The 15,799-nt window shown below is 32.1% G+C and overlaps 2 protein-coding genes across 2 annotated transcripts; both read left to right on the top strand.

Annotated features, from left to right (window-relative positions):
- Positions 1 to 5,237: 5,237 nt before the first annotated feature.
- On the top strand, positions 5,238 to 11,771 carry LOC127248804 (histone deacetylase 19-like). Its single transcript, XM_051271338.1, has 8 exons — positions 5,238 to 5,336; positions 8,540 to 9,071; positions 9,355 to 9,795; positions 10,058 to 10,288; positions 10,898 to 10,959; positions 11,047 to 11,104; positions 11,457 to 11,525; positions 11,632 to 11,771. Exons 2-8 carry the CDS (start codon positions 8,544 to 8,546, stop codon positions 11,734 to 11,736), a joined length of 1,494 nt encoding a protein of 497 aa, XP_051127295.1. The 5' UTR covers positions 5,238 to 5,336; positions 8,540 to 8,543; the 3' UTR covers positions 11,737 to 11,771.
- A 1,305-nt stretch (positions 11,772 to 13,076) lies between these two features.
- On the top strand, positions 13,077 to 15,085 carry LOC127248512 (gibberellin 20 oxidase 1-D-like). The gene is made up of 3 exons (XM_051270875.1): positions 13,077 to 13,558; positions 14,324 to 14,666; positions 14,747 to 15,085. The coding sequence occupies exons 1-3, from the start codon at positions 13,077 to 13,079 to the stop codon at positions 15,083 to 15,085; spliced, it is 1,164 nt and encodes a 387-aa protein (XP_051126832.1).
- Positions 15,086 to 15,799: the final 714 nt, after the last annotated feature.

The raw sequence follows: 15,799 nt of genomic DNA, 5'->3' as shown, positions 1-15,799 counted from the left end.
TTTAAACAATGTTTGATTCAAGAATTTTATTTGTTTATGTAGTTTAATATTAAAATCAGACCTTAAAAAAAACAACCAGAATGATAGAGCCTCCCAAATATGAATGGGTCGGAGAATGGAAGAATGTGCTGTGTCTGCGTGCACTTCTCCGGTCCCTTTGCTTGTACTGTACGATGGAAGAGTCTAGGCCACGTTGGATGTCTGCATTATATATATATATATATAAATATATTAAGGGAGTGTTTCTTATGGTTGAGTTTGAGAAATTTTGGTTTGAGTTTGGTATTAAAATAATGTTTGATGGAACATTTTGTGAGAGAAATTTTTTTTTTTTTTTTTTTTTTCGGTAAATGCAAAGTCCAAATAGTAAAATTTGAAAAATTTGGGGTAACTGGTATTTAAAAATAATGATAGTCTTTCTGTCCTCATCTATTTATCTATTTATTTTTTGGAATTGAAAGAGTATTTAATTAGTTAATAATAGTAATGAATTATAATAATATTTTATTATTTTTATATAATTGGATATTAATAGTTTTAAAATAAATTTTTATTATATATAACTAAAATAATTATAATATGTATTTAAATATTTTAAAAATTATACTGTAATAAAAAATATAATATGTAATATAGATATATTATTTTATAGATAATAAAACTTTTTATACTATAAATAAATAAAAAAATAATTTATTTATTTAATTAATATAAACTAATTTTATAAAAGAATTTGCGTTTTAAATATAAATAAAAATATTTATATTTCGTAAAGAAATAAAAATAAAGAGGTTTTGAGTAAGAGCTACCTGGTATGAATGTTATATATTATGTAATTAATTAAATTAATTTATATTCATTAAATATATTTTGATTTAGTAAATTTTAAAAAGGAATATGACAATTGTTACAAGACATACAAAAATTAAAAAAAAAAATCAATGGAGGAAGTACTTCATTTTCTTCTTTTTATTAAGAAAAGAGGATGGTTAGGACGATGAATTGAAATAATCAGAGTATGATGTTGATTTTTCAACCAAGCACACGTTATATGTATAAACAATAAATATTATTATGTACAACACATATTGTGTATAATAAAAATATGTATTTTTTATTTTTATATAATAACAAGTGTGTTGTATAAGAGTATGTCAGATGCTAAAATCAACTGTTGTTGTGTGTGTTGTATGTCATGTGTTAAAACCAACTGTTCTATGTGGTGTTACGAGACTATAATATGTGTTGTTAGTTTATGTATTGTATTTGCATTATATTAACCTATACAATGTATTGTCTGTAATAATACTTAGTAACATCTTCCATTCCGATTTCCAATTTCTATTCGATAATTGTGATTAACAATTGATGATTTGTTTGAATTTTTTGTTTTGCGGCGGTGGAAATTTGAATAGTAAAAATTTTGAATTTAAATAATTATATAATGTGATATAAATAGTTATTGATTTGATATTTTAAATATAAAATTAATTTTTTAGTATAATATAAAAAATAAAAAATAAATATTTAATTTGATATTTATTTTTTTAAAAAAAATGAAATGAATAATAGATTTAAAATCCAATCCCCTAAAAAACAAACATACTATGTTCGCTGTTTGTGTATTGTTAGGGTCAATCCGAGTGCATTGATTCTGGATCACACTGCCTTCACAAAAAACACAAAGCCTCTGTTCATCAAGGAATGAAACGCATTTGGGAAAACAAAAACTTCAAAGGCAAATATTCTGCTCTACTGCCAATACGCTCATAATCGACGACGAACCCACACACCTGCTACAAATATTATATTTAAAAGCAATATATTATATTTACAATAGTTATTTTATTTAAAATATTTGTAAAATTCTTTATCTTATTTAGACGATTTGCATATCATTATAAATATATACGAATTCTTATTATTGAAATAGAAAATTTCAGTTTTATATTCTAACATGTATCAAAGTCAAATTTTCTCCGGGTACCTCCATAACCCATTATATTTCATATATATTTTTTTATGACTTCTTAGATGACTTCGTGGTAGTGTGCTTGGAAGATAGGCAGATTCATACTTGGGAAGAATTGGAAGCAGCCTTTCATTTTATTAATATATTTGCTTATATCCACGATGATGCTGTTATTTTCATGTCGTTTCCATTTATAATACTCCATTGACATAATCTACTTTCGATTTTAACGTTGTTGAGAGTCCTATTTTCGACTTTAACTTTATTGAGAGCGAGGAGGTCCTGTTTCTTACTCTAGCTCTGTAGAGTGAGCGAGTCCTGTTTTCTTTTCTAGTTCCGTTGTAAGCGAGCGAGTCCTGTTTCCAACTCTAACTATGCTGAGAGTTCTGACTCTGATCCAATAGACGGCTACACCACTTTTGGTCAATCTTGGCAAATTCAAGTTCGTTCGTGGAAGATCTCGGCTATATCTTTTTCGGTCACTTTTGACAAACTCAAGTTTATTAGGTCATATTTTGAGTTTAAGGAGGAGTGTTAAAATATATTTAAAAGTAATATATTATATTTATGATATTGTATTATTTAAGATATTTGTAAGAATTCTTGACGATTTGTATAAATATGTATGAATTTTTATTATTGAAATAGAGAATGTTAGTTTTATATTCTAACCGATTTATATATATACATACGTTATCAAATCAACTGATTCACAATTCCAGCCAAACATGGCGATCTTCCCATCTCCACATAAGTGCCACAACGCTGACGACACATTTCTGAGTAAGCAGATCGCCATATCTCTTTTTAATTGATCTCTTGTTGTTTAAGCTCATTTACATAACTAACATACCATTTTAGAGTGTGTTCGTTGGTAGGATTTTGTCAAAATTCTACTATTCATTCAAAAAAATTTTCTAAAAAAATCAAATTAAACACTTATTTTTTATTTTTTTTTATATTATACTAAAAATCAATTTTACATTCAAAACATCATACCAACACCTATTTATATCATATCATACAACTATTCAAATTCAAAATTTTTACTATTCAAAATCTAAAACCCAAACCCCCGAACAAACACACCCAATTTATTAATATAACTTTGTATGGATTATAAGGTCCGAATGGGGAGCTGACAAATTACCTCGATGCCCTTGTGGAATCAAAGGATGTTCCGAGCTACGTGAAGAAACATTCCATTGGGCAGGCCGCCATTACTGCGACCACTCTGATTGGAGTTTTTATAAAAATGTTATTAGGGATCTCAAAGGCGGGTTAAACACAAGGTTTTGCACGTTCCGGAATCCGCCACACTATAAAATATTAGGCTCAGGATCCGCCCCATCACGCTTAAGTTCACCATCAGGATCCGTCCCACCGAATCCTCTTGGTTCCGGGCCAATTCGAAAATTTTATTTTTTAAAATAAAATATAATTTATTTTAATAAATTTATATTAAAAATATAAGTGTTAAAACACTAAAAATATTTTAATTCTAAAAACAAGAACAATCACATATTTGTGATGGTACGCAGTGATGGCGGTCAGGGCAGAGGAGACAAAATTTTACAATAACAATCAAATATTGGCAATTGTCCGCACTCCGTAGTGATGGCAGTTGGCGGCAGACGAGGAGACGACAATAATCCTGGTTTCATTTACTGTGTTATATTTGAATATTATTATTATATTAGAATTTGTGTAAAAAATTATAAAAATATAAGACTATTTTTAATATTAAGTACAAAAGGTAAATAAGACTCTTAGACTGGACGAAGAAAGTATAATTTATATTATATGAATATATATTAATTCTAATAATTATTAAAATATTCGGATTCGAGTCTAAGTCCAAGATGGGACGGGTTTTTCATAAAACCCGTAACCCGCCCTGAACCCCACCGGGTTTAAAATTTAAAAGTCACAACTCGCCTTGAAGTATATTTTATAGACCCAAATTCGCCCCAACCAAAGTGAGTCCGGGGCTAACCCGCACACCCGTACATAACTAAATGTTATTGCTACTTGACAGTTATTCTGACTGACTGACTGACTAGAATCTTGCCTCCTCTTTTTTATTACTGCCTCCATGTTTATTTTTTCATTTTGGTTTGTCTATTTATTTTGTCACTTTTTTTTTTAAAAAAAAGAATTATACATCTTATTTTAAAAAATTTTAATTTGTGACTTTTTAAATTTTAATTATATATTGTTTTAATCTTAATATATAATTATTTTTATTAATATATTTTTTATTATTTACTAATTATACCCCTCTTAAATTCCCGTATCTACAGAAAAACGGACCTAGTTATAATTTTATTTTGCATCCTGTTTTATTTTTTTTTTAATTTTTGAGAAACTGGTTATAATTTTATTTTGCATCCTATATTTTGGAGTAATATTATATAATACTATGAAAATATATTATTATGTACTATTGAACACATACCTCTGAGCCGCAAAGGAGTTCATAATAAGAAAAATCTGAATATTCATTCAATTATTTATTTATATATTTTTAAATTGAATCGAATGGGTAAGTTAACAGAGCTTGAAGCGTAGGTTTTTCTCTTTTATATATAAAATTCACGTTTTACTATTTTCTCTTTTAATATAAGATTAAGATATTTTTATATATAAAATTTGAGATATTTGGATAGGTAACTAAAGAATTCTACTATTATTATTATTATTATTATTTTTTTTTTTTCATGAAAATCCGCGGTCTCTACCCGAAAAATTTTATTATTTTTTTTTATGCCGTGGAACTCGCAGCCGCTACATGAAAAATTCTATTATTATTCTTTCAATAAAATATTTCAATTTAATATTTTTACTATTCAAATTACAATATAAAATTCAAATCTTTAAATAAACATGTGTATAAATTACATATGATATACTTGGTATGAATATGTATGTATTATATTTTTTAAATATTAATATAATATTAATTTTTTTATTAAAATACATCTATTTTCATAAAAATATAAATAAAATTTTAAAAAAGAATAAATGTACAAATTTAATTTATTATAATAAATTAAATTCTTGAAAAAAAAGAAGATAGTTATGTCATTTAAAATAAAAAAAAATCTAAATCATTCATTCAATTTGCAAAAAAATTTGGAAAATCTAAATATGATTAATTTTATCAACCAAATCTCAAATCCCATATAAAAAAAATAAATAAAATGTCCGCGAGTATAAAAGGAGGCGGAGGCAGCCAGTGTCACCAAAACGAAACAAGCAGCTAGCCAAAACTCTTCGATATATTCTGAGAGGCGAATCCACCAAAACCCTCTCCTCGCCGATTACCGCCGGCGGGTTTAGCAGCGCCTCTCGAACTTTTCAGGTAACGCTTTTCTCCTCGACACTTACGTCTCGTTACCTCTCTTCCTATATGATTCCGACTTCCTGTTTGATATTTTATTTCTTTTTTTAATAATTTTAATTTTAATCTGAGATTTATAAATATCTATAAAACTGGGGCAACTTGGTGAGCTCTAACTAGTGAATCGGAATTAGGCCAATGTTAGATTTAGAGAGGGGTCCAATTGGGAGAGAGAGAGAATGGTAATCGAAAATATTCCTGGTTTGCTAACGCATACGCTTCGGAAGAAGGATTCCATTTTTAGTATAGCGCATGCATGGTAGAGTTGATGATCAGACGCTAGAGTACTGCTTTCTGTAGTTTTAGAGGATGCTCGTCGATAACATGCACAATTGTTTACCATCGGTATATGCGGTGTTTTAAAATTCTGCGGAAAAATTATCCTAGGGTTTTTTTATTTCCCTCGAGAAATTTACCTGCACAGTTTGATTGAGTTTTTCATATCTTTTGTTTGTTTCTTTGTTTTTCTTCGAGCCATGACACTTGGGGGTGTAAATTTGGATCTTAAGATGTTTGAGAAGACCAAAAAAAAGGGGGGGGGGGGGGGGTGTTTGGTTAAGTGATTTTTTCTTATTTTGGATCACATGTGATGAAGAACTATGTGGAAATTTTGTTTTGATTCCTTCCAATTCCTCATCGTGAGAACTGTGAACTGTATATAACACATGTAGTTTGATTCGTCTTAGTTTGGAGATATTTTCCTTTATCAAGAGATTATGGGATAGATCTGATGTTCGTTGTCTTTTCCAATATAAACAAAACATACTATTGAGATTTAGCCAAAATGTTTTTCTATGGAAGCACCTAACAAGAGAAAAGGATAATTTGATTGAAACCAAGTACCCCTTGTCTTATTGTAATGAAGAATGGATTAGATTGGTCTTTGTGACTTTTTGACATAAATTATTTCGCATAAGTAGTATTTATGGTAAAATTGAATTTGGATATTTCCTATGAAAGGGGGCATTGGTGTGGCAAAGTAACATGTCATGTCTATTAACAAAAAATAAAACTTGTAGATAAATCACATGGTTTTTGGCACACTATTAGGAAATGCAAATGTGAGCTATTAGAACAATGCTATCACATTTTTTGTTTCTTTATTTGCATGTGAATTGATAAAATATGTCCCTGTTGTTGTCTTGTATGGTGGTTAATGATCTCAACAGCGAGCTGCGATGGTGCAACACAACAAGTCTTTGTAGTCACATATTTACGCTCTTAAGTCAGTTTTGTAGTGTTGATGTATTAGTTTGATATCATATTCAAGATCGTACCAAAAGCTAACATTTCTAAGCTATGTGTGTGTGCTGACACGAATGAGTATCATTATTTTAGAAGCTTCTCCAAAGTAAATAGATCACTTCGAATATGTGCCCCAGAACAATTTGAAGGGTAATAATGCATTCCCATGCAAAACATCACCCGTTGAAAGTAATCATGCTGTGATGTGATGAATGAATGTTTAGGCTGGCTTTAGTGCTGTTGCATGTCTGAGCTTTTTTGCTAACTTGAAAGTGGGTTGTTTTCTCTCTCACTCTTCGTTGATAGTTTAGCTTTCACTTTTGACCAGGGTTGTGTGCTTTAACTCCATTTATGGTTTACAATGTACATACACATTAATTATACAGTTCAATTTGTTATCTGCAAGACGTATAACTGAGAAACAATGGTTTTTCTACAAGCTAATATGATGAAAGTTGTTTGTTCTTTTGTATGTGGTGCAGCTCAACCTCCTCCTTGCTTTATTACTTCAGTTCTGTTAGTATCTCCATGTTAATAATGTAGTGAATGCAAAATGTGCCACCGTATTGTCTTAGCAGCTAAAACAGCTTCGCTCTTGAGAGGCTTTGATGCTTCATTTTTCATTTCATCTATGATAGATCAAATCTTCAATTATGAATTCCGTGAAAGATATGGTCACATATGAGGAATAAGTTCAAAAGCTAGCAAAATGAGTAGACATTAGATAATCTACCAAAATCAGCATGTTATTTTGCAGTGATAGATAATAAATGTCCAATAGAAAGAAAAGAAAAGAAGAAAAAACTCCTCCCCTCTCTCTTTCGGCATTGCCTGATGGGTTCCACACATTTATTAGGAAATTCAAGTTAGTTATTAGGAAGAGGAGAGCATGTTGGAAATATGCATTTGAACTCATCTATTGGATTTTAGTGTGCTTTTTGTTAAATTTTAAGAAAGATGGATATCCAAATGATTTGGGTGACGTACCCAAGATGTTTGTTTAAGGATTTCAGCCAGAACCAATTTTGATACACGTGTTGTCCCTAGTATGCCTCGTTCAAATACAATTAAGACAATAAAGGATAATCTTGTAGGAGACTTTGTGTTTTGTTGTTAGTTCTCATAAAGTATGCATTCATGACTCCAGAGGTAGGTATTGCACCAAAAATTAATTGCAAAAGACACGTGTAAAAGAAATACAAGTTGATTGCCACTAATCCACTGGTGAATCATGCATTATTACTTGTCAAGCATTAACTCTTTTCCCCTTTTTACTGATCAAGCCGAATCATTGTTAAATAACAGCTGAGTTAATTGATAGTTAATATAATTTTTCACAAGCAGGAACTTCCTAAAGCTCAACACGACTAAGGGAAAAACATTTGCTAGATTTTCTGAGTAACTTTATCGAACTCCATAGCAGATTACATGTAATTTATGAAACTTCGAATACTGGAATATCAAACATTTTCCTGGCTATGAAATATTTTGTTGCCCAATTCTTAGTATGTGTTTTCATTATTTGTTTATTTATTTATTTTTTTAGTAGTCTTAACGCCCCTTGTTTATTTGAGACAAGTAAGAAATTTTAACTGTCATTGAATGCCATATATGCGGATGTGTGAAATCATGTCTTTGGCTCATAAAATTTAAGTAGAGTGGTTTCCAAAGTTAGAAGTATTAAATAAATGTTGAACTCTGTATTGGAAATTGGGATCAATGTTCTCTTGTGGATCATAACTTGTTCATTTTCCGAAAGAAGTAATACGGACAATATCTTGAAACCTGGAAATAATATATGTAGTTTTTCGGTGGCATGTGTGGTCAATGTTAGAACAGTCTTTGTCACAAAGTGGTGAAGGTCTTCTCATTCTTGTTTTCCAGTTTGATTTACCTTAAACTTGTTTTATCATGAGCAGGAAAATGGATATGGGTGGTAATTCTTTGCCATCTGGAGCTGATGGAGTGAAAAGAAAAGTTTGCTACTTCTATGATGCAGAGGTGGGAAATTACTATTATGGCCAAGGTCATCCAATGAAGCCGCATAGAATGCGGATGACTCATGCTCTCCTCTTGCGTTACGGATTGCTGCAGCAAATGAATGTTTTAAAGCCAAATCCTGCCCGAGAGAAAGATCTTTGCAGGTTTCATGCTGATGAGTACATCTCTTTCTTGAGAAGAATCACTCCAGAGACTCAACATGAACAGTTCAAGCACCTGAAGAAATTCAATGTTGGGGAAGATTGCCCTGTATTTGACGGTCTTTATTCCTTCTGTCAAACATATGCTGGTGGGTCTATTGGTGGGGCAGTGAAGTTAAATCATGGACACTGTGACATTGCTGTAAATTGGTCTGGTGGTTTGCACCATGCAAAGAAATGTGAGGCTTCTGGTTTCTGCTACGTCAATGACATAGTGCTGGCCATTTTGGAACTCCTCAAAAATCACCAGGTATGAAGCTTCTGTACCTCTTATCTTTTGGGAGATTTATATATGCTGGCATGGAAATCCATGTACTTGCTTAGACATTGGTATTCCACCATCTGATATGGTATAAAAATTCTGAAGCTAACTTCAAATGTAAAAAATACCTGAATGAATTTGAAAAGATAAATCCGATAGCATCTCTAACACAATGGCATGCTGAGTTTTTATCCCCATTGTCTTATTCCACTTGTTAATCCTTTATTCTTTTTCCTTTCCAATCTGATATTTGTTCATGGTCTAATTGCAGCGTGTTTTATATGTGGACATTGATATTCATCATGGCGATGGCGTTGAAGAGGCCTTTTATACCACTGACAGAGTCATGACAGTTTCCTTTCATAAATTTGGAGAATATTTCCCTGGTACTGGGCACATACATGACATTGGATATGGAACAGGGAAATATTATGCACTCAATGTTCCATTAGATGATGGAATCGATGATGAAAGTTATCATGCATTATTTAAGCCAATAATGAGGAAGGTGATGGAAGTATATAGACCCGGAGCAGTGGTCCTGCAATGTGGAGCAGACTCATTATCTGGGGACAGATTAGGCTGCTTCAATCTCTCTGTTAAAGGTCATGGTGAGTGTGTCAGGTTTATGAGATCTTTCAACGTGCCGCTTCTTTTACTGGGTGGAGGTGGCTACACAATACGCAATGTCGCTCGTTGCTGGTGTTATGAGGTACGCCACCACAGTCTTCCTTAATGTATAATTCATTTTCTGATTAGCGACAACATAGAACCCTGAGAAATGTCAAGCCTGTTCTCATTTTTATATTACATAACTAAACTGTTTTCCATTTTTTGAGTTGGCTTCATAGACACGACTATCCCAGCAGAGAGATTATTTTGACTGACTTGACAGATTGTACTTAAACATCAGTACCTTATTATTATCTTTCAACTGTAGCATTTTTAACAAGATAGCTTTGTTTGTGGAGCAGACAGGGGTGGCCCTGGGAGTCGAACTTGATGATAAAATGCCATTCAATGAATATATGGAGTATTTTGGTCCAGATTACAGTCTTCATGTTCCTCCAAGTAACATGGAGAACAAAAACACCCGGGAAATGTTGCAGAAAATAAGAGCAAAGCTCCTTGATAATCTCTCCAAGCTACAGCATGCTCCAAGTGTTGAATTCCATGAGCGGCCACCAGATACTGAAATGCCAGAGGTTTGTTCTTCTTCTTTGTTAATGAGAACCAATATCTTATAATTCACGGCTTTGGCTTGGTAGTAGGGAGAATTGGTTTTCCTCAGCAGGATTAAACCATCAAATCATTTCATTGTTTTTTTTTTAACCCTACGTTCTATCATCTTCCTTCACTTAGTTTCATTGATCTGCTTCCGTTGAACTTACAATATGATTTCTGCCTCTCAGCATTTCTTTGAAAAGTGAACATTTGGTGTTCACAAGTGCACATGCATACTCATCCTTCTGAATAAGGTTTTCGGTTTTTGGAAAATTTGATTAGTGGATCCATATCTTCTGTAACTGTTAACTCTTGTTAACATGTATAGGTTGCAGTTAAGTTTGTGCTTTAGTTGCTTTCTGTCGGAATCATCTTGTGGTCTTAATTTTCCTGAATTCTCATGTCGTTGCATGTATTCCTGAATCCTCTGCGAGTTTGGTTGTTAAATTCTTACGTTGCCCTTGGCCCCTTGCTTGAAATTGTTGAAACTATTTTTGGTTGCCATTAAAGTGCTTGACCAAGTTACTTCATATATAAAAGAAGCAACGAATGCACAGTGAACTAATTTCTCATAGAAGCTCAATGTGCAGCCAGAAGAAGAAGATGATGATAAAAGACAACCAGATCATTATGCTTATGCTGATATTGACCGGTACACTTATCTGCTCAATTCTCACATGAGGTTTCTATTTATTTTCATCAATCAAGCACCACATCATTCGTTGTTTCATCCATGCAGGCCTATGCCTAGAGGGGTGGTGAGGATGGACTTTGTTGAATCTGAAGCAACTAATAAGGTATTTTACCTATGACCTCTTAAATAACGAGTAAAAAGTACTCTGTTGTCATTGTTATCGAAACTTCAGTTTAAATTCAAGAGAATTTTTGCACATTTCCTGCAATGGTCATGTCCTGCTATTCATGTCTCTGTGTTTATATATATATATATATATATTTGCCAAACTTTTATAACTTGTGAACAACAAATGCACCCTTTTTCAACTCCACCTTTGCTTCAAATGCATTGGCCAACTACTACATAGCATTGCTTGTTAATCTTTGTAATCTTTCCAGACAATATTGCATTGAATGCACCGGCCGAAACAAAAGAAGAAAAAAAACTTACAGTGATTCCCTTTGTTCCTTCAGACCAACAATGCTGTAGATCCTCATGCCATGGACGTTGATTCGACAGTAATCAGTCCAGCCAACCTAAAGGTATAAAACATCAATGCCCATGCCTCCCAATGACCTGCCTGACGACTTCTTTGATGATGTTCTAATAATCTGAAGCTATTGTTGTGGTTGTGCTCTACTCTGTCAGGGTTCTTTGCTAACAGCTGAAGCAGGAGAACAAAGCTCGCAGAGCACAGATGGCGACGAGGAGGAAGAGGATGACGAAGACGAAGCCATTGACGGGATGGACTGATAATCAGTATTGGTCCACCCAATTCAAGAATGGCAGCAGCAGCAACTTGCTGTGTTCCTGGAAAGCTGTTTTCTATTCGATTTCAGGTCCAAGAACAGAACAGAACAGCAGCAGAAGCAGCAAATTTTTGGGATTCTCCATAAAAACATGACTGGTGAGATCCAATCTTGAAGTATTTATGGAGATTTTGGGGTTGGGAATTGGAGGATTAATTAATTCATTGACAAGAATGCATCCTAATTTTATTTATTTATACCGTTTATAGATTATTTTTGATCTTTTAATGTTAGTTTGTTGATGTGTTGCTATGATATAATTTTTTTTTTTTTTTTTTTTCATGATTTGATCAGTAACTTTGTATATTGTAGTGAGCTAGTAATGGAATTTATTTTTGGACAATCGTTATCTTTTTTTTTTTAATGACTTTGGAAATCGTTACTCTCTCTTTATATAAATAAGCATGACGATGCATTTTGTTTATTTTTTAAATTTTATTTTGCTAAATATGACGATTATGTTTTAATACTTTGTATAAGTTAAGTTATTTGCACAAACCTGAGCTCTTTACTCGTCATTCAAAATGATTTAAAACTTAGTTATTATTATAATTTGTCAAATGCTCAAATTAATAATAATAATAATAAAAAAACTCTGCTTTGAACTCTGTTTCAATGTTAGTATATATATATATATTTAATATACTCTTTCCGTCTCATTGAAAGAGGTTACCATTTTTTGTCCGTCTCAAAACAAACAAGGTTATCATTGTAATTGTACTTAACATAATAAATACATTTTCAATTTACAATTTACAATATATTATACAAATGCCATTACTTTTATATTACACCATACTAATAAGATATTTTTGTCCTTTTTTTTTTTTTTTTACTACAATCCAATATAATAAATATATTTTCAATTGACAATATATTACACAAATACCATTACTTTTATATTACACCATACTAATAAAATATTTTTGTTTTTTCTTTTTACTACAATTCAATATAACTAATATTCATTGGACTTTTATTTTTTATTAATAATTCATTTTTCAAACAAATTATTAATATCCCAAAATTTTTATTTACGTCATACTTCAATTTTTTTATTACCAAAAATCTCAAAAAATTCTCCAAAAACTCCAAACTAATTTCATCACACTTATTATATCTCTACCTCTTATAAATTAGACTTAAAAACAACTCCCTGCAAATCTAATTCCTTTCCCCCTCATATCATCAAATAATCACATCTCCATCTCCATCATCATCTTCCTGCAACCCTAGTTAATGGATCATCTTTCAGATCCCCCAATTCTCACTCCTACCAACAAGATGAAGTTGATCTTCGACGTCTCGGCAATCGAGCAGCAGCCGAGCTTGCCGCCACAATTTCTATGGCCAGGTCAGGACGACCAGGAGATATTCCAGGAGGAGCTCCGGCAGCCGCCGGTGGTGGACCTCCGGGGTTTCTTCAATGGCGATCAGGCGGCGACACAGTTGGCCGTCTCCCAAATCAGGGCGGCCTGCCTGAGCCAAGGGTTCTTCCAAATCAGCAATCATGGCGTGGATCCAGGCCTGATTCAGTCAGTGTACGATCACATGGATACCTTCTTCAGTCTCCCGATGAGCAGGAAAATGGCGGCGCTGAGAAAGCCCGGCGGCCTCTGCGGCTACTCCGGCGCCCATTCGCAGAGGTTCTCCGCCATGCTTCCATGGAAGGAGACCTTCTCCTTTTGCTACAGCCATGCACATGATAGTGGCGATGTCGTCCATTATGTTAAATCCTCCATTGGCCAAGATTTTCATGAAGCAGGGTGAGATATAAACAAATATATATACATATATATAGATATATTTCAAAAAAATTTGCAAATTTAGGCTATGTTTAATTTGAAATTCTTTGTTACCATGCATTACTTTCGGTTCAATATAAAAACACAGTGATTTTTTTTTAATATATAAAATATCACATCCAACAATTATTCAAATAGAGGAAAAAAAAATTAAAACTCCCTTTACATTTATACTTATGATTATTATTGATTTTGTCCTGTATATTATATATATTCAAATGTGATTTTGTTTATATAGATATTTCCAAAATTTTTATTGCTATTCATCAACATAATATTTTTATAAAAATTCAGTTACTTTTAAATATTTTCCGAAAATATCTCAATTATTTTTTATTGTTTTTCTATAAAATATCTAATTAAACACTAACTTTTTACTATTTTTAATTTTTTTTTTAAAATTCCAAAACTTCAAAAGTCCATGTCTAAAGAGAGCAAGATGATATAGAAAGAGCAATTTTTAACATGTGATGAAAACACAACTAAAAAAAATGGTGATGAAAAGTAGTTAAAGGTATGTTTGTTTAAAGGATTTGTACTAGTCTCACTAATTTTTCTTTCAAAAAAGTATTAAATTAAACACTTATTTTTTAATACTTATTTATATCGTATGATACAACTATTTGAATTCAATTTTTTTATTAAAATCCAATCCTCCAAACAAACACACTAATTTAATTTGTTGTGGATGGGATGGATGGATGGATGTTAAATAATAAATGAAAGGTTTGCATTTGCCAAATACTGCAAAGAGATGAAGCGATTGTCCCTATCAATAATGGAGCTGTTGGCAATGAGTTTGGGGGTGGAGAGGTTTCATTACAGAAAATATTTCGAAGATGGATATTCCATAATGAGGGGCAACAATTATCCACCATGTAAAGCCAAAGGAGCTTCTGGTCTCACCTTGGGGACAGGCCCTCATACTGATCCAAATTCTTTAACCATTCTTCACCAGGATCAGGTCGGGGGCCTCCAGATCTTGTCTGATTCCGACAACATAAAATACTGGCGAACTGTGCAACCTCGCCCCGACACCTTCGTTGTGAATATCTGCGACACATTCATGGTCATTCATTCGATCATTGAATCGTTCATTATCCAATTTAATTTCTTGCATCATTAATTGATTCGATATTTGTTTCTCAGGCATTGTGCAATGGGAAGTACAAGAGCTGTGTGCACCGAGCAGTGGTGAACAAGGAGAGGGTGAGGAGATCAGTGGTGTTCTTTGTGAATCCGAGAGAGGACAAACTGGTGAAGCCCCCGCCAGATCTGCTGCAGAATAATATTATCATTCACCATGAACAAGATGATGAAGATGAAAGATGTAATGATTTGGGGGAAGTTAGAAGAAAGTATGGAGACTTCACATGGTCCCAACTCAGAGAATTCACTCAGAACCATTACAGGGCTGACACTGCTACCCTCCCCAACTTTCTGCATTGGCTCTCTACCTCTACCTCTACCTCTACCTCTACTAATTAATTAATTATATCATCCTTTTATATATATATATATATATGTGTGTGTGTGTGTGTGTTTGTGCGTAGAATATAGTTAAGCTTGTCTTGTATCTGCTATAAGAACTACATCACAAATATTTTCTTTAATATCAAATGTATCGAATGCTCAGAATGATCGTATCACCTAAAAGTTTAAAATGTAAAGAAAACACAGAAAGCTTGATACGTGACATATCTAGCTATATATATATATATATATAATTGATGAAATTAATTACTAGTGTATGATTTTTCTAACACCAATTTGTATTGCATACGATTAATATCTTACACATATATTGGCCATTGCATATATAATTATAATTAACAGATAACTATTGCTTACATGTAATAATTAAACTATTGTGTAGGCTTTTACCTCGAAGCAAATTAAATAGATATACGATTCCATCTTTAGATTTTTAGCTAATGAATTGGATTTAGCTCAAATAAACTTGAATAATAATAATAATTTTTGTCTCTTTACTTTTTACATTTAAATTTTTTAATATCTGTATTTTACATATGTATGTAGTACGATAGAGGATAAATGAACAATTGTATTCCTAAAATATTAATACTAGTATTTTATACTTATGTCAATGATACTATTGTGATGATATGTAAAATATAAAAAGAATTTATTTATTCATATGGGAACCACAATTACTTAAAAAAAATAATATTAAATAAAATT

Source organism: Andrographis paniculata, unplaced genomic scaffold, assembly GCF_009805555.1.
Source record: "Andrographis paniculata isolate CXL003 unplaced genomic scaffold, ASM980555v1 Contig34END, whole genome shotgun sequence".
Taxonomy (NCBI): Eukaryota; Viridiplantae; Streptophyta; class Magnoliopsida; order Lamiales; family Acanthaceae; genus Andrographis; species Andrographis paniculata.
This window is presented reverse-complemented; position numbering and strand designations above follow the sequence as displayed.

Coding starts and splice junctions, on each gene's coding strand:
- LOC127248804 (XM_051271338.1), top strand. CDS start 8,544: ATGGATATGGGTGGTAATTCTTTGCCATCTGGAGCTGATGGAGTGAAA. Junction 10,289..10,897: donor CAGATACTGAAATGCCAGAG/GTTTGTTCTTCT, acceptor CTCAATGTGCAG/CCAGAAGAAGAAGATGATGA. Junction 10,960..11,046: donor GCTTATGCTGATATTGACCG/GTACACTTATCT, acceptor TCATCCATGCAG/GCCTATGCCTAGAGGGGTGG.
- LOC127248512 (XM_051270875.1), top strand. CDS start 13,077: ATGAAGTTGATCTTCGACGTCTCGGCAATCGAGCAGCAGCCGAGCTTG. Junction 13,559..14,323: donor CAAGATTTTCATGAAGCAGG/GTGAGATATAAA, acceptor AATAAATGAAAG/GTTTGCATTTGCCAAATACT. Junction 14,667..14,746: donor ATATCTGCGACACATTCATG/GTCATTCATTCG, acceptor TTTGTTTCTCAG/GCATTGTGCAATGGGAAGTA.